The sequence below is a fragment of the Pseudorasbora parva genome, chromosome 15 (genome assembly GCF_024679245.1).
Source record: "Pseudorasbora parva isolate DD20220531a chromosome 15, ASM2467924v1, whole genome shotgun sequence".
NCBI classification, from domain to species: Eukaryota; Metazoa; Chordata; class Actinopteri; order Cypriniformes; family Gobionidae; genus Pseudorasbora; species Pseudorasbora parva.
The window spans coordinates 45,602,829-45,630,328 of NC_090186.1; the positions used below are offsets into that span (position 1 = coordinate 45,602,829).

General features: G+C 45.6%; 1 protein-coding gene across 2 annotated transcripts in view; it reads left to right on the forward strand.

The window, feature by feature from the left end:
* magl (MAX dimerization protein MGA-like) overlaps positions 1-27,500 on the forward strand; it is a 42,405-nt gene that overhangs the window by 5,386 nt on the left and 9,519 nt on the right. The window contains exons 4-19 of one of the 2 annotated variants that reach the window (XM_067418399.1): positions 475-800; positions 5,450-5,568; positions 5,710-5,789; positions 6,437-6,641; positions 7,317-7,406; positions 8,505-8,597; positions 10,549-11,096; positions 12,943-13,150; positions 14,955-15,130; positions 16,209-16,358; positions 18,438-18,489; positions 20,025-20,371; positions 20,708-20,906; positions 21,278-21,748; positions 22,452-23,305; positions 27,340-27,431. In XM_067418399.1, the coding sequence (XP_067274500.1) occupies positions 475-800; positions 5,450-5,568; positions 5,710-5,789; positions 6,437-6,641; positions 7,317-7,406; positions 8,505-8,597; positions 10,549-11,096; positions 12,943-13,150; positions 14,955-15,130; positions 16,209-16,358; positions 18,438-18,489; positions 20,025-20,371; positions 20,708-20,906; positions 21,278-21,748; positions 22,452-23,305; positions 27,340-27,431 (4,010 nt within the window). Of the gene's footprint in view, positions 1-474; positions 801-5,449; positions 5,790-6,436; positions 6,642-7,316; positions 7,407-8,504; positions 8,598-10,548; positions 11,097-12,942; positions 13,151-14,954; positions 15,131-16,208; positions 16,359-18,437; positions 18,490-20,024; positions 20,372-20,707; positions 20,907-21,277; positions 21,749-22,451; positions 23,306-27,339; positions 27,432-27,500 lie in introns of both variants that reach the window. The other variant, XM_067418398.1, reaches the window with a different exon arrangement.

The following is a 27,500-nucleotide window of genomic DNA, read 5'->3' on the forward strand; positions in this document are numbered from 1 at the left end:
TGATGATGATGATGATGGTGAGGATGATGATGGTGATGATGGTGATGATGATGATGAGGATGAGGATGGTGATGATGATGATGATGATGATGATGATGATGATGATGATGATGATGATGATGGTGATGATGATGAGGATGATGATGATGATGATGGTGATGATGATGATGGTGAGGATGATGATGATGATGAGGATGGTGATGATGATGATGATGATGATGATGATGATGATGATGTGATCTCTGTAAGGATGTAGTGATTATAGCAGTAAGAGGAGGAATGGGCAAAAAACAGCGATTTTTAGTAATAAAATAATATATAATAATATAATATATATAAAATAATAAGTTCTGTTGTCGTATTATATAATTACGTTTGCTGGGTTTTGTTGACTGTGGTATCGCTTTAGGATCGGTATCGAGGTATTTCAGTCTGGTGTCGAATTCATAATTTTGGTATTGTGTCAACACTTAGGTGAAGCTGACGTCCTCTCCGGATCCGGATCGGGACTCCGGGGTTTTCCTGCATCCCATGCGGCGCTACCAGCCGCGGCTCCACGTGCTTCCCGAATATCCCGAGTGCTCCGATCCGCTTCCCGTCTTCTCCTTCCCTCAGACGGAGTTCTACGCGGTGACCCGCTACCAGAACCCGCTGATAACCCGGCTGAAGATCGACTGCAATCCCTTCATGCTGGCGTTTCGGGAAGACGAGCCGAGCGCGCGCCTCATCCAGAACAAACTCGGACTCGCTCCGACCGGAAGATCCGGAAGATCCGCCGCCGCTGGAGATCAACACCTCAGGTATCGCAGTCGCTCGTTCTAACCCTTCTGCATCAATTACAAAAAGTTACACACAAACGTCCACGTCGGAAAACTCATTAAAAATAAATCTTGTGAGCACAGACTTCAGTTTGGTCTGATTTTAAAGAGGACCCGTGGCAGTAGCCGACATTTATCGGATGAAAGTCGAGTCGACTAGCCGCTGCTGACGCCATTAATGAACATGTACGGCTGCACTTGTGCACAGATATGAGGACAGCGCTGCCCGTGAGGTTATTGATCTACAGCACAGCTTCTGCCTCAGCGCTGATGTCTTACGCTCGTTATATTTCTCACAGGTTTCTGCCGTTCTGAATAAGACACAGATAAAGCAGCACAATAAAGATCACATGTGAATGCTTTAGTGAGCGATTGCGTGCGAGTTAACTCTACCTGCTGCGTCTCTACTAATGGTGAAGCTGAGTTTAGTTATCAAGACATATATGCTAGAACTTTTCAGTTTCTAAGGCTGCGTTCACACTTGTCATGTTTGGTTCGATTAAAACGAATCCTGGTGCGGTTGCTCGGTTAGTGCGGTTCATTTGAACACATGTGAACGCTGCCACCCGAACTCTGGTGCGCACCAAACAAGCGGTCCGAGACCGCTAAAAAGATGGGTCTCGGTCCGCTTCCAAACGAACTCTGGTGCGGTTCGATTGATATATGAACGCAACACGAACCAAAGACATGTAAACGGACCAAAAACCGGACGTATAATGTCACAAGATGCCACGCATAATGCAGCTGATTTGACGACGCGGAAAGATCGGTGTATCCAAAATGAGTAACTTTAACGTTAGAGGGCAAACGTAGAGCAACGAGGAAGTGCCTCATCAATATTTGGTCTGACGAGCATGTTTCGATAATGCTAGAAAAAACGCACAAAAAGCAAACCTGGCTCTTCTCATCAAAGTTCCTGTGTTGCCCATTATTAGCAGGTACAGACGACAGAACGGCCGTCTCTTTTGCATAAGAGACGCCTGACTCTTTTCTGCACAACGGAGGAAATCCTGCTTGAATGTTTTGAACATTTCATGAGCTCTTCATGAGTTCTCAGCGGGTAAAAATAATGCCACATGTACACGCATAAAATGACCGCGTTTAATCCAGCACACAGCGTTGTTTTGAACATTTCATGAGCTCTTCACATGAGTTCTCTGGTAAAAAAAAATAATGCCATATGTGTTACATGCATAAAATGATCGCGTTTAATCCAGCACACAGCGTTGTTTTGAATGTTGTGAACATTTCATGAGCTCTTCATGAGTTCTCTGGTAAAAAATAATGCCATATGTACACGCATAAAATGCCCGCGCGTGTAATCCGCACACAGCGTTGTTCTGAATGTTCGGTAAACGAGCTCCTACGTCATATAAGCCGACCAATCAGGTTGTGGCCGTCTCCCTGTGCCTTTGGTTCGGTAACTTTAGGTTCGCTGTTAAAAATGCCCGTGTGAACGCTAAGCGGACCAGGACTATATGTTTTGTTTTTGTTTTTTGGTCCGGACCAAACTAACCAAACGAACCGAACTACAAGTGTGAACGCACCCTAAGACATTTTACTGATAAATCACAGAACAGTGTTGACGACACATTCCTGCACTACTGAATGGGTGTGTGTGAGGCGCACGCGATCTCCAAGTGATGTGCGATCAGCTGTGTGTGCGATCGGCGGTGTGTGTGTGTGTGTGTGTTGCATTGCAGCATTAGTTTAGCGCGATGATTAACTTGCGTGTGCAATAAGCGTGCAGTCTCCCGATCAGTTCTGACCCGGATGGTAATCAAACGTGTTGTGGAGCTCTCGGAGGATGCATTTATTGGTCATTTTTAAACTGTTCAGACACAGCCTGTGTGTCAGGAAACGGCTCCTCCTGTAGCGCCCTCTACAGGCAGACACCGGTCGACGTCAAGCTTAAAGCGTCAGGCAGAGCATTAAAGCCAACTAGGCAGTGCAACTGGGCTTGCAGGGTTTTTCCTGGGTCAGAAATGGTCTTCGGTGGTGGCTGTCTAGCTGACCAGACATGGTCATCCACACACACACAAACACACACACTCACACACACTCACACACACAGTAAAAGTACCTACCCGTGTGATATGTGAACCCAATACAGACAATACATGTAAAATAAATGCAAATAATCTTTTTTATTTCTTCTCATCATGTTTGATGTGTGGATGTGTTTCTTTTGTTCCCCGTTTTGACCGAGTTTGTATGGTTTACTGATTCATTATTTTGGCAACAATCATTAAAAGATAGCATTAAAAATGTATTAACAAATAGTCTCATTCTCTACCATATCTACAATTTAATAAGATTATCAGCCAGCTATTAACAACTTGCGTTGCTCTGGTTTCACCTTATTCCAGTCTAAACTAATTTTTTTGTGGTAATTTACTACACATATTTATTTACATATATCAATATAAATACCCCAAATAAATAGGCCTACAGGAAAATCCTGTGGATTATTAAGACTAATTCTTCCTAACCCCTCTTGTTTAATGGGGTAAGCCCACTTCATTCTCATGTCAGAGGTGTTGTGAGTAAATGATTAAACTCTGATTCGTGAGTTCAGTGTCGGACAGATCAGTTCAGTAAAATGAATCGGTTCAAATGAGTCATTAGTTCGTGAATCGGACAATAGCGGACGTGTTGTGTGTGAATCCAGACTGTTAAAACAACGCAAAAGATTTGTCATCACAGAAAACACTTTATAAGGATATATTTCCGTGTATTTGAAAGTATGGTTTATGGCCGCTGCGTGTGCAAAACATCTGTCAGAAGAGTTGTGTTTATTGAGCGCAATTCACACCCAACAGCAATTCACAGGGAAAAAACTGCAAACGCGCCACGTGGAACATGGAGTCAGTCTTCCGACCTTTTACTTCTGTGTAAGATCAGCTGATTTTGATTGATATGCGCGAGTGAGAAAGAGCTCAGACGGTGATCGTTTTGAAGAGTGCGCGCAGCTCTCTGCTCGTTATCTGTCAGATTTAAGAGTTAACGTGCGCCCTGTCACGCGCATCAGTCATCCACATCAATATCTAAAGCACAATAACTCATCAAATAGGCCTTTGGCGGCCGCCAAAAAAATTTCAATGTAGGAAAAAACCCTTACTTGGCAGATTATTGTTGAAGTCAAAAAAGTTTAAAATGTGAAACCAAAAAAAGTTGTAGAACCGCGGGGTCATAAAAAGTAATTAAAACTCATAAATTGAACAATTAGAATTTAAGTCCGGATTTTCCATGCAAGGTCATAAAAACAATGTAAGGCCTAAAAAGTCTTAAATTCGCGGAAGCATTGCGTTCTAGGTCTTCAATAATGTTAAACGGGTCTTAGTTTTCCTTCGTCCGTGTAACGCTCCCTCACTGAAATGCTCCCGCCTCCCGCAGCGTGCGTGTGTGTCTGTGTGTCTGTGTGTGTTAATTTCATGGTGTTGTAGTTCTTTCTTTCGCTAGTCCAACTATTGTTCGCTGTATTACAACTACAAATCAGACCAGCATGCCACTTATACCGCAGCCAATCAGCTTTGGTGTTATTGGTTCTTGCAGCTCCGCGATCGTGAACGCGAAGGCGAATCCTTCTCACCATCTTACATAATGACTAAATAAAAGTATAATATACCCGACTGCACTAAAAGAGTTAATATCAGTGATGTGAGCGCTGAACTCTGATGTCAGACGGCGTGTGTGTGTGTGTGTGTGTGTGCGCGCGCCTGTCAGCGCTCGCGCGAGTGTATTGGATGTGTTATTTCTAGGCTCATTAGCCTACTCTTGAATGATCAAACACACACATTATGTGCATATGTCTATATCCTGACCTGGGGAAAACAGTTTGGGACGTGCCAGTAAGCACCGGATCTGCACATTAGGAAGTTCTCAAAGTGAAAGCAAACTAATACAGCTGAACAACAGCACAAACGCCAGCTCACACTGAAGCACTGTTTGCACATCTGCATCTTTATGCTGTATTCATCTGTCCTATTCTGACAATAGCCTATTGGCATTTGTTTATAAGTATATATGTTATGGTTGAACAGTTAACTTGATTACTTGAAAACGTTTACTTATATTAAGCAGCTTATTGCTGTGGTTCACTTGTAAGATGTTGGTCATATTTCCCACCGCAAGCGGTCGTGTTATTAAAGATAGATAGGCACCACTGGACCAGCCTTTATTGTTTTGACATACCAAACAAGATTCATGCGTTTAGTTTAGGGATGTCAATTTTCACAAATTCCCATGATCGATCGTCGGTTAAATTAACGATCAATTAATCGATTAATGGTTAACCATAATACTGAAATATGCGTCTAGCAGTGGCTTATCGCCGACAGCATGACAGGATGTGCAATGCTGCTCAAAACGCCATGTTCACCAAATGAATGAGAAGGATTTTTTATCTAAACAAAGAGCTAGGCCTATAGGATTGTAAAATTAGGCGATGTTATTTATAATTTAATTAAATGACTTATTTAATAACCAAATATAACCTGTAATACAACACCAACGCCGCCTCAGATCTGTTATTCAGAATGTGTGGACGCTCTTCCAGTAAGAAGAGCATTTCTTCAAAGATTTTTCCCACGGTGTTCCTGAGATGGTTTGCTCTGTCTCCCGTACGGCAGCTCGACACACACACATAACTCTGAGTCCAGTGACGGAGGAATCCGGTCCACCAGCGCCGCTGAGGAACCAGAGGCTCCTCTAGATCCGGGTTCCGCTGAGGCCGAGATCGGACCGCAGATCAGCCGCTGGAGGCCTGGCGCTGCTGACCCGGCCCGCTCCTGTAAGGCCCGGCGGGTCCACCGCAGGCGCATGAGGGGCGCGTGGAAGGCCAAGGCCCGGTGGTGGTCCCGGGTGAAGTACAGCAGAGCCGCGGGCCGGGTCAGCAGCGCCGTAGACGTGTCCATGCAGCCCGACCTGGAGGACGTGGACGGGGTTCTGTTCGTCTCATTCACTGCCAAGGTATGATGGGCGTCTCAGAGTTATTACATTCAGGAATCGAGCGAATAACACTGATGATCCTGTTAGTGGGTGGGGTATATTAGGCAGCAAGTGAACATCCTCAGAGTTGATGTGTGTGAAGCAGGAGAAATGGGCAAGCGTAAGGATTTGAGCGAGTTTGGCCAGATTGTGACGGCTAGACGACTGGGTCAGAGCATCTCCAAAACTGCAGCTCTTGTGGGCTGTTCCCGGTCTGCAGTGGTCAGTATCTATCAAAAGTGCTCCAAGGAAGGACCAGTGGAGAACCGGCCACAGGGTCATGGGCGGCCAAGGCTCATTGATGACCGTGGGGAGCGAAGGCTGGCCCGTGGGGTCCGATCAAACAGACGAGCTACTGGAGCTCAAACTGCTCCAGAAGTTAATGCTGGTTCTGATAGAAAGCTGTCAGAATACACAGAGCAGCTCAGTTTACCTGAGGAACACACGGCCCCAGGATGCACTATGGGAAGAAGGGTTTTTATGCTTTGCCCAGCGGCTGATAACTAGAGCTGATGTATAATAACAGAAACAAAGACCGGATTAACACGAGTGTTTGCTCAGAGTGAGCTGGAATGGGTTATTATCTGCCTCTCAGAGACTCTGAGGATCTGTTGTTGTTTATTTCACAGGAGGCGCTTGAAGTTCATGTGGGAAACATGAGGAAACCTCCATCTCCATCACTGTCACACACACACACACACAAGCAGACGGAGAGCAGTGTGTGTAATGAAGGTTTAACAGCAGCGGACCGAATCTCTGAGCAGGAGTGTGTGTTACTGACACATCTGAAGCAGCTGAAGAACACACAGATCCTGCATCCTGCACTTCAACAAGGTTAACACACACACACACACACACACACAGACTAAACTCTTATAGAGGAACACACACACACACACTGCCCCTAAACCTACCCATCACAGGAAAAATTCTGCATTTTTACTTTCTTAAAAGAACATAATTTAGTGTGTTTTTAAGGCCATTTGAATTATGAGGACATTGATATTTATGGTGTAATACCCATGTAGTTATACAAATTTGTGTCCTCATAAACCACAAAAACAGGCTCACACACACACACACACACACACACAGACTAAACTCTTATGGAGGAACACACACACACTCACACATGTACTTGCACACACACACACACACACACACACACTCACACATGTACTTGCGCACACACACACACACACTCACACATGTACTTGCGCACACACACACACACTCACACATGTACTTGCACACACACACACACACACACACACACTCACACATGTACTTGCGCACACACACACACACACACACACACTCATACACAAACTCTCTCTCACTCTTACACACTGATTCACTCTTACACACACACACACACACACACGCACACACAAACACACTTACTCACTTTTACACAGACACATCAGTACTGTAGTACTGCCAGCTGACTCTCACTGGTGTGTGTGTGTGTGTGTGTGTGTGTGTGTGTGTGTGTGTGTGTGTGTGCAGTTGGCCTGAAGCTGAGTGTTCTGGATCCCGCTGCTCCCGTTGATCTGCATTATCTGGGAGTTAATTTGCCTCCGCCTGCTCCACTCTCCCGTAAGAAACACAAACTCAGCTCTTCTTTATTCAATACGTTTAAAAAAGTGTTAGAGTAATGGAGTCGCCTTATGATTTGATCTTTAACAACTTATTAAAAGGTTAACAAAAAAATGTCCTGACCCTTTTACTTTTTTCCCCAAACCCTGTTTTGTTGTTCGTGTGTTTCAAAGGGCCCTATATTAATGAGATTATAGCGTTTGGCCCTGTGTGACATCATTAAGGGCGGGACTCCTTATATGGGCACACCTCCCGGAAAATTTAAGTATGAAAAAGTTATAGAAATGTACTGTAAAAGAAATATACTATACTTGTACAAAATACATTTTGCTCTAAAATTACTATAAAATCAAAGCCGTATGTCTTACCCAGTTGTGTTCCAAATCTGAAGTTGGTATCACAAAAATGTAGTTTCGGCGCTGTACCAAAAACATCCACCGGGTGTCACACATTCCATTAATGCATTCTCCTGCAATACATTAATACATTTATTTCCTGATATCACTGCTTGAGACAAAGTCTTGTTTCGGGGAAAATAACTCAAAATGAAGAGAGTTTCTGCTTAAAATAAGATAAATGATCTGCCAATGGGGTGAGAAAAATAATCTTGTTTTCTGTTTGAATTAAGATTATTTTTCTCACCCCATTGGCAGATTATTTATCTTATTTTAAGCAAAAACTCTCTTCATTTTGAGTTATTTTTCCCCGAAACAAGACTTTGACTTTTGTTTGTCTAGTAAATGCTTCTTGTTTTAAGAATTTTTAGATGTTTGGACTAGAAAAAACAAAAATATTTTTGTAGTGTGTGTTTTGTTAAGATTACATTATAAGCTAGTTAAAATAAATGCTGTAATATGAAACCTGACCCCGCCCAGTTGGGGGAGGAGCCTCTACTCTAGTACTCTAGAAGGATGTAGAGTAACGTTTCCATGGTAACGCTACATCCCATTTCAAAGCCGTTTTCACAGGATGCGTGTTGAGTTCGCTTTCGAATGAGACCTGATTTATGATAACTATATGATGTGATAAAAGGCGGTTACCGGCGATAATTGCTGTGTTTATTTGCCGATCGATGACTAGCTCTTGGTTTGTGTCCAGATGCTGCTTTCGTATCTCGCACCGGGAAGACGCAGGATCTGACGCGGATCAAGGGCTGGATGGAGAAGTTCAGTTCCCAGAGTGCAGCTGACAGTAAGCATATAATCCACAAGCGATCTGGGCTGGGTATCCATTCAGGTGTTCCAATTCGATTAGATTTTTGATTCTCGATTCAACTCAAACAAAAACACACTCTCCTAAAGTATTATTAGGAGCACACACTAATGCTGTGTTTGACCCTTTCGCCTTCAGAACTGCCTTAATGCTCCGTGGCATTGATCAACAAGCTGCTGAAAGCATTCTTTAGAAATGTCGGCCCATATTGATAGGAGAGCATCTTGCAGTTGATGGAGATTTGTGGGATGCACATCCAGGGCACGAAGCTCCCGTTCCACCACATCCCAAAGATGCTCTATTGGGTTGAGATCTGGGGACTGTGGCGGCCATTTTAGTTCAGTCAACTCATTGACATGCTCAAGAAACCAATCTGAAATGATTGGAGCTTTGTGACATGGTGCATTATCCTGCTGGAAGTAGCCATCAGAGGATGGGGACATGGTGGTCATAAAGGGATGGACATGGTCAGATCAATGCTCAGGTCGGCCGTGGCATTTAAACGATGCCCAATTGGCGCTATGGGGCCTAAAGTGTGCCCAGAAAACATCCCCCACACCATTACACCACCACCACCAGCCTGCACAGTGGGAACAAGGCATGATGGATCCATGTTCTCATTCTGTTTACGTCAAATTCTGACTCTACCATCTGAACGTCTCAACAGAAATCGAGACTCATCAGACCAGGCAACATTTCTCCAGTCTTCAACTGGCCAATTTTGGTGAGCTTGTGCAGATTGTCGCCTCTTTTTCCTATTTGTAGTGGAGATGAGTGGTGCCCGGTGGGGTCTTCTGCTGGTGTAGCCCATCCGCCTCAAGGTTGTGTGTGTTGTGGCTTCACAAATGCTTTGCTGCATACCTCGGTTGTAACGAGTGGTTATTTCAGTCAAAGTTGCTCTTCTATCAGCTTGAATCAGTCGGCCCATTCTCCTCTGACCTCGAGCATCAACAAGGCATTTTCTCCCACAGGACTGCTGCAGACTGGATGCTCTTCCCTTTTCACACCATTCTTTGTAAACCCTAGAAATGGTTGTGTGTGTAAATCCCAGTAACTGAGCAGATTGTGAAATACTCAGACCGGCCCGTCTGGCACCAACAACCATGCCACGCTCAAAACGGCTTAAATCACCTTTCTTTCCCATTCTGACATTCAGTCTGGAGTTCAGGAGATTGTCTTGACCAGGACCACACCCCTAAATGCAGTGAAGCACTGCCATGTGATTGGCTGATTAGATAATTGCATTAATGAGATATTGAACAGGTGTTCCTAATAAGATTTAATACAAATACCATAAGTATTTATAAAAAAGAACAGTGAGCATAAGTTAACAAGTGGGTAATTAAAAAGAAATGAAGAGCCACAAACCTGTATATTAAACTCTTTTTATTTTAGGTATACCTGGGTACATTAAAACCGAACCCATCTCTATATTTCAAATCCAAACAATTGTTAAATACATTTTTGATGCAACTCATGCAAGGCCAGCATTCGTGTGTGTGATCTATTTTTAGTGGTTGTGTGCTCGGCTGTGGGGCTGTTGTCACATCAAATGGTTCCGCAGATTTTTATTATTACTACCAGTGTTGGGGTAACGCATTACAAGTAACTAGAGTTACGTAATCGGATTACTTTTCCAAATAACTAGTAAAATAACGCATTAATACTAACCTGAGTTACGTTATCAGATTACTTTTCTAAGTAATTAGTAAAGTAATGCATTATTTGTTTCCAAGTAACTAATAAAGTAACGCATTACAAGTAACTTGAGGTATGTAATCAGATTACTTTTCCAAGTAACTAGTAAAGTAACACATTACTTTTAAAATCGATTCTGAATCAAGCAGATTTTAAAAAACGATTAATCGAAAATGTTTTAATTTTTTTTGCCCTGCCCTACTCTCATTAATGCGTCCTGTTTGTGTTTCAGGCACACTCTCTGCGTTCTCCTCGGATATGCTGGACCAGTATCTGGAGAGTGAAGGTCAGCAGATCAGTGAGCGGGCCGCTGTGCTCTCAGCCAGCTCTCCTTCGCCTGTGGTCTATCAGATGCCTGTGAGGAGCAGCAGTTACGTGCGAACCCTGGACAGTGTGCTCCAGATCCGGAGAGCATCCCGCGGGATCCTGCGCTCTTCCTCCAGAGGCTTGGCTCGACCCTCACTCCCGGCACATCATCTGGCCCAACCTCCTGCATGCCTGGCTCCGCCCCCAGCTCATCCGGCCCATCCTCCTGCAGGCTCGGCTCCGCCCCCGGATTATCCAGCCCAGCCTCCTACAGGCTCAGGGAAGCCGCGGTCCAAACGCGGGAGGAAGCGGCGCCGGCCCCAGCTGAGCTTCAGCAGAGAGGCCGGATCAGCGGATCAGGATAACACGCAGCTCCGGGAACAGGAGGAGCAGGCCATGAGTCAGGGCTGGAGCCCCACATTCATCACCAGAGAGAGAGCATGCTCGGCCCTGAGCTCAGTGCTGACCCCTGAGGTAACCACTGACCCCTGAGGTAACCTTTAGACTAAGCTCAGAGCTTAACCACTGACCCCTGAGGTAACCCTAACCCTGAGCTCAGAGCTGACCCCTGAGGTAACCCTAACCCTGAGCTCAGAGCTGACCCCTGAGGTAACCCTAACCCTGAGCTCAGAGCTGACCCCTGAGGTAACCCTAACCCTGAGCTCAGAGCTGACCCCTGAGGTAACCCTAACCCTGAGCTCAGAGCTGACCCCTGAGGCAACCCTAACCCTGAGCTCAGAGCTGAACCCTGAGGTAACCCTAACCCTGAGCTCAGAGCTGACCCCTGAGGTAACCTTAACCCCGAGCTCAGAGCTGACCCCTCAGGTAACCCTAACCCTGAGCTCAGAGCTGAACCCTGAGGTAACCTTAACCCTGAGCTCAGAGCTGACCCCTCAGGTAACCCTAACCCTGAGCTCAGAGCTGAACCCTGAGGTAACCCTAACCCTAAGCTCAGAGCTGACCCCTGAAGTTACCCTAACCCTGAGCTCAGAGCTGACCCCTGAGGTAACCCTGACCCTGAGCTCAGAGCTGACCCCTGAGATAACCCTGACCCTAAGCTCAGAGCTGACCCCTGAGGTAACCCTAACCCTGAGCTCAGAGCTGACCCCTGAGGTAACCCTAACCCTAAGCTCAGAGCTGACCCCTGAGGTAACCCTGACCCCAAGCTCAGAGCTGACCCCTGAGGTAACCCTAACCCTGAGCTCAGAGCTGACCCCTGAGGTAACCCTAACCCTGAGCTCAGAGCTGACCCCTGAGGTAACCCCGACCCTAAGCTCAGAGCTGACCCCTGAGGTAACCCTGACCCTAAGCTCAGAGCTGACCCCTGAGGTAACCCTAACCCTGAGCTCAGAGCTGACCCCTGAGGTAACACTAACCCTAAGCTCAGAGCTGACCCCTGAGGTAACCCTAACCCTGAGCTCAGAGCTGACCCCTGAGGTAACACTAACCCTAAGCTCAGAGCTGACCCCTGAGGTAACACTAACCCTAAGCTCAGAGCTGACCCCTGAGGTAACCCTAACCCTAAGCTCAGAGCTGACCCCTGAGGTAACCCTAAGCTCAGAGCTGACCCCTGAGGTAACCCTGACCCTAAGCTCAGAGCTGACCCCTGAGGTAACCCTAACCCTGAGCTCAGAGCTGACCCCTGAGGTTACCCTAACCCTAAGCTCAGAGCTGACCCCTGAGGTAACCCTGACCCTAAGCTCAGAGCTGACCCCTGAGGTAACCCTAACCCTGAGCTCAGAGCTGACCCCTGAGGTTACCCTAACCCTAAGCTCAGAGCTGACCCCTGAGGTAACCCTAACCCTAAGCTCAGAGCTGACCCCTGAGGTAACCCTGACCCTAAGCTCAGAGCTGACCCCTGAGGTAACCCTAACCCTGAGCTCAGAGCTGACCCCTGAGGTTACCCTAACCCTAAGCTCAGAGCTGACCCCTGAGGTAACCCTAACCCTGAGCTCAGAGCTGACCCCTGAGGTAACCCTAAGCTTAGAGCTGACCCCTGAGGTAACCCTGACCCTAAGCTCAGAGCTGACCCCTGAGGTAACCCTAAGCTCAGAGCTGACCCCTGAGGTAACCCTAACCCTAAGCTCAGAGCTGACCCCTGAGGTAACCCTAAGCTCAGAGCTGACCCCTGAGGTAACCCTAACCCTGAGCTCAGAGCTGACCCCTGAGGTAACCCTAACACTTTATATATACCACCGATAAACCAAGACACTTTCATCTCTTTTTTTTGAGAGCATTGTTTGCAGTGTGAATCGGGTTCTGGAGACCCATCTGTAGTAAGTGTGTGTGTGTGTGATGTGTGTTGTTTGTGTATGTGCAGCTGAAGCGGCTGCGGCTCCGCACGCGTGACGATGAGCTGGGCTGTGGTCTGGCCTTCTGCCGGCTGGGCTGTGTGTGTGAGAGTCTGAGCCGGAGACCCCGCGGCTCCACCCACTGCAGGAGAGAGCAGTGCATGTTCAGCTGCGGCTGCTTCAGACACAAACTCCTGCTGATCCGCTCGCCGGAGCCCAGCCTCATCAGGGCCTTCCGTAAGCTCCGCTACTCTACACTGCACAACATGCTCTTCCTACTTTGTCATTCAGTCGGTTCTAGTCTAAATATCTAACAATTCTTAAATCAAGATGCTTCTACTATATACAGTGAGGAAAATAAGTTTTTGAACACTCTGCTATTTTGCAAGTTCTCCCACTTAGAAATCCCGGAGAGGTCTGAAATGGTCATTGTAGGTGCATGTCTACTGTGAGAGACATAATCTAAAAAAAAATCCAGAAATCACAATGTATGATTTTATAACTATTTGTATGATACAACTGCAAATAAGTATTTGTACACCTGTCTATCAGCTAGAATTGTAAAATTGTACCCCACCACAAGGCTGGAAAGGGCTCCGGGGAAAAGGCCAAGCAGCTTGGTGAAAAAAGGTCCACTGTTGGAGCAATCATTAGAAAATGGAAGAAGCTAAACATGACTGTCAGTCTCCCTCGGACTGGGGCTCCATGCCAGATCTCACCTCGTGGGTCTCAATGATCCTAAGGTGAGAAATCAGCCCAGAACTACACGGAGGAGCTGGCCAATGACCTGAATAGAGCTGGGACCACCGTTACCAAGGTCACTGTTGGTAATACACTAAGACGTCATGGTTTGAAATCATGCATGGCTCGGAATATTCCCCTGCTTAAACCAGCACATGTCCAGGCCCGTCTTAAGTTTGCCAGTGACCATTTGGATGATCCAGAGGAGTCATGGGAGAAAGTCATGTGGTCAGATGAGACCAAAATAGAACTTTTTGGTCATAATTCCACTAAAGGTGTTTGGAGGAAGAAGAATGATGAGTACCATCCCAAGAACACCATCCCTACTGTGAAGCATGGGGGCGGCAGCATCATGCTGTGGGGGTGTTTTTCTGCACATGGGACAGGGCGACTGCACTGTATTAAGGAGAGGATGACTGGGGCCATGTATTGCAAGATTTTGGGGAACAACCTCCTTCCCTCAGTAAGAGCATTGAAGATGGGTCGAGGCTGGGTCTTCCAACATGACAATGGCCCGAAACACAGCCAGGATAACCGAGGAGAGGCTCTGTCATAAGCATATCAAGGTTCTGGTGTGGCCTAGCCCGTCTCCAATACTCATTTTCAATGTGTTGTTCGAATACTTATTTTCCTCACTGTAAGTAAAATGACATATTTTTTTATTATTTTGTTGAAAATAAAATCTAAATTAGTTTTTTGCTTAAAACAGACAAAATGATCTGCCAATGGGGTGAGAAAAATAATCTTCTTTCTGATTGAAATCTTGTTTCTTCAAGTTCAAGTTCAAGTCTGCTTTATTGTCAATTTCCACATGTACAGTACATACATACAGAGAATCGAAATTGCGTTACTCTCAGACCCCGGTGCATACAGATAACATTCACATTAAAGCTTACAAAATAACTAGATCAAGTATAAAATATAAAAAGTAGGTACAACTATACAATAAGGGAATGTTAAAAAAAGACATATAATACAATTTAAAATTGAGTTAAATAAAGCAGCGCAAGGCAAATAACAGATATAGTGCAAATCATTCTTGTTTCCGTCCCAATCAGAAATCAGATTATTTTTCTCACCCCATTGGCAGATCATTTTGCCTGTTTTAAACAAAAACTCATTTTGATATTTTCCCCAGAAAACAAGCAAAAATTTAATTTCACTGATCTACTGAAATGCATCTTGATTTAAGAATTTTTAGATATTTGGACTGGAAACAAGAAAAAAAGACTTCCCTTAAAATACCTTATCTCACAGCCTGTCCATGTTCTGAGCCGTGGTGTGTTGTGTCTCTGAACAGCCATCGCTGACCCCGGGTCGGACAGCAGGCCCGCTCCGGCTCTCCGGGTCACCAGCCTGTGGAAGAAGAGCCGGAATGAGGATCCGGATCCGGAGCCGATCTTCATTCCCAAACCAGCCGGAGTTCCGCGGCCAACGCCACACACTCATCCCCCCCCGCCACGGCCCAGGCCTCAGGTCGGTTATTTCCCAGCATTCATAGCGGTTACTGTGCTGAGCTGATGTTGCAATTATGAAAAGAATAAATCAGTGCATTATGCACCAATCAGGCATAACCGGTGAGTAACACTGATGATCTCTTCATCACGGCTCCTGTTAGTGGGTGGGATATATTAGGCAGCAAGTGAACATTTAGTCCTCAGAGTTGATGTGTGTGAAGCAGGAGAAATGGGCAAGCGTAAGGATTTGAGCGAGTTTGGCCAGATTGTGACGGCTAGACGACTGGGTCAGAGCATCTCCAAAACTGCAGCTCTTGTGGGCTGTTCCCGGTCTGCAGTGGTCAGTATCTATCAAAAGTGCTCCAAGGAAGGACCAGTGGAGAACCGGCCACAGGGTCATGGGCGGCCAAGGCTCATTGATGACCGTGGGGAGCGAAGGCTGGCCCGTGGGGTCCGATCAAACAGACGAGCTACTGGAGCTCAAACTGCTCCAGAAGTTAATGCTGGTTCTGATAGAAAGCTGTCAGAATACACAGAGCAGCTCAGTTTACCTGAGGAACACACGGCCCCAGGATGCACTATGGGAAGAAGGCGAGCCGGCGGAGGCAGTGTGATGCTTTGGCCAATGTTCTGCTGGGAAACCTTGGGTCCTCCATCCATGTGGATGTTCCTTTGACACGCTCCACCTACCTAAGCATTGCTGAGACCATGTTCAGCCTTTGATGGAAACGGTATTCTGGTGGCTGTGGCTCTTCCAGCAGGATAATGCTCCTGACACAAAGCACAAATGCTTCAGGAATGGTTTGAGGAGCACAACGACCAGTTTGAGGCGTCGACTCGGCCTCCAGATTCCCCAGATCTCAATCCAATCGAGCATCTGTGGGATGAGCTGAACAAATAGGTCCCCACTTACAGGACTTAAAGGATCTGCTGCTAACATTTTGGTGCCAGACACCACAGCACACCTTCTAGTGGAGTCCTATATTAGGATGTTATGCCTGATCGGTGTATATTTGCTGTATCTTGAAACAGTCCTATTCAAGCTAAGGAGTGTGTGTGTGTGTGTTCTGATGTAATCTCCTGTTGGTGTGTCACAGGTGAAGCTAAAGGATAAGGTGCAGGAGAAGGAGAAGGATCCCGTTTACCTGTTCCTGGAGAGCATGATGACCTGTGCTCGTGTGCGAGAATACAACAGTAATCCTCCGCCGCAGGTGCACTTGCTGCCGCCCCGGAGACCGGATAAAGCGGTACTTTACACACACACACACACACACACACACACACACACACACACACACACACACACACACACACACACACACACACACACACACACACACACACACACACACCAACCAGATGTCCACTGCAAAACATACTCTCCTTATTTAGTATTTTTGTCTTGTTTCTAGTCTTAATATTCTTAAATCAAGATTAATTTACTAGATCAGTAAAACGACGTGAGATATTTTTTCTTGTTTTGTTGAAAATGAAGTGAGGCGAAATGATCTGCCAATGGGGTGAAAGATAATCTTATTTCTGTTTTCTCACCCCATTGGCAGATCATTTTGCCGGTGTTTAACCCTTTAAAACCGAACGTGTCGTCGACGACACAGCCAACCAAGCTGTATTGAAGTTACGGTAACTCTTCAACCCTTTGCACTATCATAATAATTTAAATTGCTCCTGAAAGTAGACATCCTGCGCTTTCCGCCTATACACGGCTTATTACGGTAATGTCATGTTTTCCATCGGCAAATCACCGCGGCTTTCGGGGGGGGGGGCGGGAAGGGGCGAATAGAACGGATATACGGAGCGCGGCAGAGTTTTATAGGATTTTTAGATTCCAAAACACAATTAAAAAAGGACAAAAGCATGGTGAAGACAGTGTATACAAGATAGGAGGCTATTGAGTTTATCTTTGACACTTGGAAAGCGGCTGAGAGGGACTCTTCAGACCCAGAGACTGCATATTCAGATGTTGAGGAGGCATTTGTTGCTACCCTTGATCTAGACATGGATTGGTAAGTGAAGCTTGTCTTTTCTATGCTGAAACTGTGAGAAATGTCGGTGAAATAGGCATAGATTCAATGTTTTAGTTAAAAATATCCCTGTTTCATGCATCATTGTGTGTGTGTGTGTATGTGTATGCGTATGCGTTGCATGTGTCGTTCATGTGTTTACATGCACTACATTCATGTGTTTGCGTGTGTTCAAATGTGTTTGCATGCATGGCATTCATGTGTTTGTCTGTGTTCATGTGTTTACATGCATGTGTATGTGTTTACATGTGTGTGATGTGTACATGTGTGTGTTGGCATGTGTGTAAGTAATTATTTTGTATTATTACGTCATTGTTATTTGGTTGCATTTATAAGTGTTTATTTTGTTTTTTTACAATTTTGCTTTAATGTATTATTTTATAATGGAAAATACATTTATACATATATTGTGAGTTTGTAATACAAGCTTGTTTTGTTTTTTTCCCCAGTGTGGCTTGTACAAAAGCAATCGGGCCTCCACAACACCACCTCAGAGGGGCCGTGGGGTAAAGAAAAAGGCTCCTGAGTGAAAACTCTGCAACCCAGTGTCACAAAAAGACTTGTATATATGTATTATAGTTTATTCTTCAAGTTTAAAGTGTTAGATTCTTTCGTTCAGTGGGTTTCTGATTTTTTCTCAATAAAAAGCAGTAAAATGTATTCCCGTTTTTGCAGTTTTTGTCTATTTAAATTCTATTTTCAAACTTACCATATACAGTGAGGGTCAATAACTGTAATTTATTGAAAGCCAGTTGTCTTCTGAAAAAAATAACACCTTGCACTTGAGGATAGCACATTGTGTTATAATTCTACAGTCAAAAAAACAAAATATGTGAAAATGCCCCTTTTTAGCTTTAGGTTCTAAAGGGTTAAAGCGGCGGTTCCGTGTTTTTTTTCTTCTAGGCTTGGTTGTGTTTATGGGGCGCAGTATAACATGTCTCAATACTTATTTTTTTGCCCTTTACGGGCAGAAGTCACATCTGCGGAGACTAGCGAGGGCTTATGATGTCACCAACCCAGGAAGAAGCTCGTTGTAGTCCAAACCGGCCATTTTTGTAGTCAATAAACTGCCGTAACTTTAAAAGACAATATCTCCGTTTGCAGTGAACTTTCAGCGCTGAAACTTTGCAGAGACTGTTTATGCTCAAGCAGCGACATTACACACTAACTAAAGTTACACAAGTCACATCGCATGCAACCACCCCTTCATTTAGATTTTATTTTCAACAAAACAAGAAAAACTATCTTATGTTGATGACTCTGTCCCGTTCTCTCCCACTGAAGATCAATGGCGTGTCTCCGCCGCAGGACGCTGAAGGACGTCTGACGGGTCCAGGTCAGTAGGACACATACACTCACTCACACACTCTCACACACACTTGCACACACACACTTACACACTCACACACACTTACACACTCTCACACTCACACACACTTACACACTCACACACACACTCACACACTTACACACACACTTACACACACTTTCACACTCACACTCACACACTCTCACACACTTTCACACTTATGGGTCCTGCACACTGTGCGATTATTCAGAATCCTTTGCGAATGTCCCCTGTCAGACTGTATGAGCATGATCGCCGCTGTAAGCCGCGTCACACTGTAATGCTGCGTTCACACCGCACGCGAATGACGCGATTCGCGCGAGTGATTTACATGTTAAGTCAATGCAGAGACGCGAATAGGCATTCTGCGGCGCGATTCGCGCGAATGAGGCGGCGCGAATGAAGCGGCAATGATCACGCGAATTGAACGTTTTGAACGCGTGATTCGCGCGAACCGCTCAAGTTGAAAAATCTGAACTTTGGCGGATATTCGCGCCGCGTTAACCAATGAGGAGCCTGCTTACTGCGGTCACGTGGTGAAGTGACGGATGGGAAACCCATAGGGGAAACCCCGAGGCCAGAGTAATTTAAAAATACTACTGTATTGTGTCACAAAATGTACTTTTAATAGTTTTTCAGGCGAAAATGTAGTTGTTTAAAGCTCAAATATGTGATTTATTTATTAAGAGAGCTCCTATTTGAAAATTTGATCTGATGTTTTCGGAGGGGTGAGACCCAGGCGATCACCGGAGCTCAGCGCTCATCAACCCCGGTGAGAGCAGCCTTAACTCGGATAGTCCTTCTGCCGACTGCCGCTGCCTGGCAGAACCCCCTCCCATGACGCGAATTCGCGTCTGTTGTGTAGTGAATGTCACACGCGAATGAAGCGAATTTGACGCGCGAATGAAGCGAATGGATTCAAAATGTTCACGCGTCCAACTTCGCGCGAATAGCGCGATTTATTCACGTCATTCGCGTGCGGTGTGAACACACCTTAAGATCTCAGGCATTAATGTCAGACGGCACGATGGTGACAGCGCGCTAAAACGGACGCGCACAAGGAAACTGGTCTGGAGTTTTATATCATCAGTGAATGAGGCGTTGGGTGACGGTGAGCTGCGTTACACGCCGGACTGAAAGGCTGGCTACAGAGAAGTCTCTAGCGCTCGTTTTGCTCATAGTTTGTCTTGAAAAACGGAGATATTTGAGACGTCACACGGCAGGATTGTTACCGCAGCGCTCATTAATCGGATGAACATGTCAAACTAACGACCAAAGACGGCAGATCTTAGCCGAGGATCTGAGGAATCTTTTAGGATTTGCTAAATTTGTCTCAGACGGCCAAATCGGTTTTTTTCTGTTATCCGTGACTCGTGATGACTCGCTCACAAGACGGCGACGGCTCGTCTCTACTTTACGCTTCAGAACGGCTCATCGGAGTCCTACGGGTGACGTCACGGACACTACGGCCATATTTATATCAGTCAATGGTTGTAACTTGACATGTTGTTGTTGTTGTCCAGAGCCCACCAAAGTGCTGGAGATCCTCTCGGGCTGTAACTGGGAGTCCCATCGCTCGCTGGTCCTGAAGGAGCTTTTCCGCTCCATCCACATGAGCCGGCTCTCGTCGCTCCGCTCCATCGACATCTACAGCGTGGACCTGCTCTCAGAAACGCTGCAGACGTATGAGACCGGCTCCACACTGACCTACAGGGTCTGCATATCCCGGAGGATTGGTCCCGCTCGGCGCACCGGGAAGGACCCGTGTGTGTACGAACAGCCGGAGCACTTTCCTCTGCTGTCCCGTATCGTTCCGGCTGGATATCTAAAGGCTGAGAAGGCGACGCCGGAGCGCTCCAGACCCATTAAGGTGAAGTCTCACGCTCTTCTTACTCAGTGTTTTTGTCGTGTTTCGAGTCCAAACATTTAACAATTCCTAAAACCAGAAGTATTTACTAGACAAGCAAAAGTAATTGTCTTGTTTTGGGGAAAAATAACTCAAAATGAAGAGAGTTTTTGCTTAAAATAAGATAAATAATCTGCCAATGGGGTGAGAAAAATAATCTTAATTCAAACAGAAAACAAGATTATTTTTCTCACCCCATTGGCAGATTATTTATCTTATTTTAAGCAGCATCATATTAGTGTGAAAGGGCCTTAAGATGGCGTCTGCATGTCCGGCCTAAACATCGCCGCCTCTTTTCAGGTCAATGGGAAGACATACGCTCAGGCTAAGCTGCTGCTGGGCCGGATGGGAGCGCTGCATCCAGCCAATCGGCTCGCAGCGTTCGTCACCGGGCGGATTAGGCCAATCCCGCAGAACAACAGCAGAGCCGCAGAACTTCCCCAAACCAGGAAACTCAAAGAGACTAGGCGTCCAGTGAGTGCCCGCAGCAAACACACAGGTGAGGTCTATCACACGCACACACACACACACACACACACACACACACACACACACACACACACACACACACACACACACACACACACACACACACACACACACACACTCTGTTCCTCTGTTTGTTTCAGTGTTTGTAGCTCAGCTCTTTGTTCTTATTGTGTGGCTGAATGTCTCCTGGAGCTGCTCTGAGCACTTCATTAATGAACCCAGTATTAGTTTTAAAAGTACTCACATAATGAAAGAAGGCTTTGATCATATCACCAATAATCGGGATTTCAACATTGACCAGAATAATCGGGATTATGATTTTTGCCATAATCGAGCAGTTCCTATGGCATCTGTAAACGCCTGTCTCTTTGTCCTGTTTAGTGGCCCAATCAGAGCAGAGGAAAGAGGCTTCCAGAACGCCCCAAACTCTGGCCATCTTCCAGGCTCCCGATGGCATCAGGACCACACCCACCCTCTTCATATTCTCACATTTCCCCAATCAGGAGGCTCCAACATCTAATCATGTGACCTCATCTAAGCCTGGGCTGGTCCTGAGCGCTGTAGCCCCGCCCACTGAAGCCCCGCCCGCTGTAGCTCCGCTTCCGACGGTCCTCCCGGCCTCTGCTCTTCCTCCGGGTCAGCAGGTCGTCCTGCAGCCGGTTGCCGGGATGACCGGAGTGAACATGTGTCAGTTTAACGGTCAGATGATCCGGTTAATGCCGGTCTCTGGAGCTCCGCCCACTGTCCCTGGAGCTCCGCCCACCATTTCTGGAGCTCCGCCCACCAGTCATGGAGCTCCGCCTACCGTGTCTGGAACTACGCCCACTGTCCCTGGAGCCCCGCCCACCGCAGGTCAGTGCCACAGTCGGCCAATAGCACTTCTAGGAAATCAGTGTCATTCTTTCCCGAACTCCATTTCATGATTCAGTTTAAATAATCAGAAATTATGTCTAATTAATTTAATTTATACAACTTTAAGAATTAAAATGTAAAAGGCACAATATGTAAGATTATAATAAATATGTGTGTGTGTGTGTCTCCTATCAGTGACATCATCCCCGCGTAACCATGGCAACACTATCGCCGCTTTAATATCTGATGTGTTTTATCAGACTCTGTTTGATCACTGATGGACAGAAACTAATGATTGTTCTCCAGCTCAGCACCGTTAGTCTTATTGTTTAAATCTGCTGTTGTTGATTTACCGCACAGAGTGCCGTGTGTTACCGCCAAAAACAGCGCTGCGTTACACACACACACACACACGAGCGTAAGAAGCGGAAGCGCTCGCAGCAGAATAAAAGCTCCGCCCACTCAAGAGTCAAGACACGCCTCTGAGTCGAGTAAGAGATGAGAAATTACATACTGTGCCTTTAATATGTGCATTTTTTCCTACAATAATGTTTCTCTGTTTAGATGTTAATAATCCAAAAGGATGTCTAAGTCAATTTAATTAATACAACTTTAAGATAACACAGATAGCATAGTGTATGTTTACGCAAAGTCATGATGTCATGTTGTTCAAGTGTAACGTTCTCACTTTGATCCTCAACAGGAAGTGCTCAACAGATGAGCCAATCACACGCAGCACGCTCACAAAACACCGTTCCGTTCGTTTCTCCCACTATCCACTCTGTTCCGGGAAGCAGCAGCTTTACTCTGGGAAGTGGCTTACAGAACGGCTTTCTGGCTCGCAATAACACCTTCTCCTTCCGGATTTGCCCACCTGAGGCCCCAGGGCTCGAACAGAACGAATCCGGAGCAGCCGCTTCCAGTTTGTTACTTCCTGGAGGATACAGGTTAATAAAACTGCCCATGCTGGTCCAGCCCAATCCCGAAAGCAGCGAGAAATCCTCGGAAGAAAATCCAACGAGCGTCTCCGTCAAAGCAGAGCCCAGCGAAACTCCAGCAGACGCTCCTCCTCTCGCCATTAAAGAAGAGCTGAGCGATGCGGAGCACGAGAGCGAGTGTGTGTGTGTGAAGATCGAGGAGCCCTCGGAGGATCAAGAACTCAAGCCGGAGAGCCTCGGCCCGCTCCCGACGGATACTCCCAGCGTTCCCACAGAAGCCCGTCTGAGAGCGAACACCACTGGGTTCTCATGCCCGTTATTCACCGGTGCGATCTCGGCGCTCTCGAATCGAGCCTTCACTTTCCCTTTCCCTGCTCGAACACCAGAGGAGCCGCGTGAACCCGTAGCTCCGCCCCTCTCATCTCCGGCTGCTGTGGCCCCGCCCCTCCCCGCCCTGACGGCTGTAGCTCCACCCCTCTCGACCCTGCCCGCTGTAGCCCCGCCCCTCAGCCGGAGCCGCATCGCCTGGCTGTGGAAGAGAAGCCCACACGTGAGCCCGGCCGACTCCGGGGATTCTGCGCTCATGTACTCCAGTGACGGATGGACCACTGAAGACAGTGTAAGCCACGCAAGCATGTGTTAGCATACAAATATAATAACATCACACAGCCAGGGCTCGACATTAACACATGTCCGTGGATTGTTTGAAGGGCGAGTGAAAGAGACTTTTACTAACCCGACCGGACAAGCGGATTAAAACGCCAATAACAGAAAACAACTAGCAAATCACCAAAACACAAGAATGATCATTAATTTAGCGTAAGTGGCGATCGATAGTGGATAATAGTGTAATATACAAATAATAATTATAATTATTATTATATAATGGACTGAAGGTGGCGCTGTTGACGCTCTCACATCTCGAGGAGAAATCAACACGAGACACTGAGAAACTGAGCTAAACACTCAACATGTGCAGTTTATATATTTATAACATATGATACTGTTAACCCTTTAGAACCGGAAGCTAAAAAGGGGCGTTTTCACATATTTAGTTTTTTTGACTGTAGAATTATAACAGAATGTGCTATCCTCATGTGCAAGGTGTTTTTTTTTTTCAGAAGACAACTGGCTTTCAATAAATTACAGTTACTGACCCTCACTGTATGTGATAAGTTTGAAAATAGAATTTAAATAGGCAAAAACTGAAAAAAACGGGAATACATTTTACTGCTTTTTATTGAGAAAAAAATCAGAAACCCACTGAACGAAAGAATCTAACACTTTAAACTTGAAGAATAAACTATAATACATATATACAAGTCTTTTTGTGACACTGGGTTGCAGAGTTTTCCCTCAGGAGCCTTTTTCTTTCCCCCACGGCTCCTCTGAGGTGGTGTTGTGGAGGCCCGTTTGCTTCTGTATAAGCCACACTGGGGGAAAACAAAACAAGCTTGTGTTACAAACTCGCAATATATTTATAAATGTATTTTCCATTATAAAATAATACATTAGTTAAAGCAAAATTGTAAAAAACAAAATAAACACTTAAAGTTATAAATACAACCAAATAACAATGAAGTAATTTTACAAAATAATTACTTACACACATGCCAACACACACATGTACACATCACACACATGAATGGATACACATGCATGTAAACACATGAACACAGGCAAACACATGAATGCCATGCATGCAAACACATGAACACAGGCAAACACATGAACACATAAACGACATGCATGCAAACACATGAACGACATGCATGCAAACACATGAACGACATGCATGCAAACACATGAACGACATGCATGCAAACACATGAACGACATGCATGCAAACACATGAACGACATGCATGCAAACACATGAACGACATGCATGCAAACACATGAACGACATGCATGCAAACACATGAACGACATGCATGCAAACACATGAACACATGAACGACATGCATGCGAACACATGAACACATGAACGACATGCATGCGAACGCATGAACGACATGCATGCGAACGCATGAAGGACATGCATGCGAACACATGAACGACATGCATGCAAACACATGAACGACATGCATGCAAACACATGAACGACATGCATGCAAACACATGAACGACATGCATGCAAACACATGAACGACATGCATGCAAACACATGAACACATGAACGACATGCATGCAAACACATTTGAACACATGAACGACATGCATGCAAACACATTTGAACACATGAACGACATGCATGCAAACACATTTGAACACATGAACGACATGCATGCAAACACATTTGAACACATGAACGACATGCATGCAAACACATGAACGACATGCATGCAAACACATGAACGACATGCATGCAAACACATGAACGACATGCATGCAAACACATTTGAACACATGAACGACATGCATGCAAACACATTTGAACACATGAACGACATGCATGCAAACACATTTGAACACATGAACGACATGCATGCAAACACATTTGAACACATGAACGACATGCATGCAAACACATTTGAACACATAAACGACATGCATGCAAACACATGAACACATGAACGACATGCATGCAAACACATGAACGACATGCATGCAAACACATTTGAACACATGAACGACATGCATGCAAACACATGAACGACATGCATGCAAACACATTTGAACACATGAACGACATGCATGCAAACACATGAACGACATGCATGCAAACATTATTTCCGTTCATTCGCCCCTTCCCGCTCCCCCCCAAAAGTTGCGGTGATTTGCTGATGCAAAACATTACCGTAATAAGCCGTATATAGGCGGAAAGCGCAGGGTGTCTACTTTCAGGAGCAATTTAAATTATTATGATAGTGCAAAGGGTTGAAAAGTTACGGTAACTTCAATACAGCTTGGTTGGCTGTGTCGTCGACGACACGTTCGGTTTTAAAGGGTTAAACAACATCACACAACCAAGAGTGTGTGTTCCTGAACACCATCACAACACTGATTTCATATGACAGCTCCATTAACTCTTAATTATCATTGTCACTTCAGATTTCAGCAGCGAAACTAGATCACAGCAGAACTGTAACGCATCTCACAGCAACAGTTACTGAATGATTCAGTGTTTGAATGAATCATTTGAATGAATCGACTCAATGAATCACTGATTAAGACTCACTTTCTGCCACCTACTGGTGGTTTAGTGTCATGTTTAAACATGCGTTCATATTTCTTGTATAATACCTTAATTTTCTCCGGACAAGTGAATGACCGATTTGAGCTCATGGACAGCTTCATGCCCCAGGCGTGCGTCTCACGGGTTTATCTGAGCCGGTAGACAAACATACATCATTATAAGGGTCAACATTATACGTTTCTCTTTTATGCCACAAATCATCATTAGGATATTAAGGTCATGTTCCATGAGGATATTCTGTAAATGTCCTACCTTAATTATATCTATATAAATGTATTATTAGTAGTGATATGCATTGCTGAGGACTTCATTTGGACAACTTTAAAGGAGATTTTCTCAATATTCAGATGTTTTCCACCCTCAGATTCTTCTTTTAAGATTATGTTCTGCAGATGGTGTATGATGAAAACCCTTATGACTGTTCCTGTGTTCAGGGTCACATGTCATCTCTGTCAGGCGGAAACACTGGCGATATTGTGGCTTTAGAAGCCAAACTCTTGTCGTTATATCATCAACATTTCACTCAATTTAAGCTCTAATGGAGGGACAAGGTTTTTGATTAGCGAATGTCTGACGTACGTTTTGCAATAAGTGCATTGTGTTACACCGATCAAGCATAACATTATGACCCATGAATAACACTGATGATCTCTTCATCACGGCTCCTGTTAGTGGGTGGGATATATTAGGCAGCAAGTGAACATTTAGTCCTCAGAGTTGATGTGTGTGAAGCAGGAGAAATGGGCAAGCGTAAGGATTTGAGCGAGTTTGGCCAGATTGTGACGGCTAGACGACTGGGTCAGAGCATCTCCAAAACTGCAGCTCTTGTGGGCTGTTCCCGGTCTGCAGTGGTCAGTATCTATCAAAAGTGCTCCAAGGAAGGACCAGTGGAGAACCGGCCACAGGGTCATGGGCGGCCAAGGCTCATTGATGACCGTGGGGAGCGAAGGCTGGCCCGTGGGGTCCGATCAAACAGACGAGCTACTGGAGCTCAAACTGCTCCAGAAGTTAATGCTGGTTCTGATAGAAAGCTGTCAGAATACACAGAGCATCTCGCGTATGGGGCGGCATAGGGTGACCTCTGACCCCGCCGAAAGCACCAACAGTGGCACGTGAGCATCAGAACTGGACAACGAAGCAATGGAAGAAGGTGGCCTGGTCTGACCGCTATTTTGGAAGCAAAAGGGAGACCAACACATGTTATACCTGATCGGTGTGTGTGTGTGTGTGTGTGTGTGTGTGTGTGTGTGTGTGTGTGTGTGTAGTGTAGTGTTTCATGAGTAAAGCATTGCATTGCAAACAAGCAGAGACGCTCCAAACTGTGTGTGCCAGGATTCATAGGCTCTTTTTAATGCCTTTCATTGGTAAATATTTGCAAAACCCACAGACAAAAGTTAAGGGTTACCGAGAGAAGGATTTATGAGAAGGAAAATAATTGTGCAATATTTCTCGCAGACTGAGAAGAGCAGTGAAGACGAGGTGGACATCGAGGCTCTGGAGGAGAGGGACGAGAGTAACCTGAGCCGCCTGAGAGAGAAGGCCAGAAGGTGAGTCCGTTATGGGTTCTGGGAGTCTGTTATGGGTTCTGGGAGTCCGTTATGGGTTCTGGGAGTCCG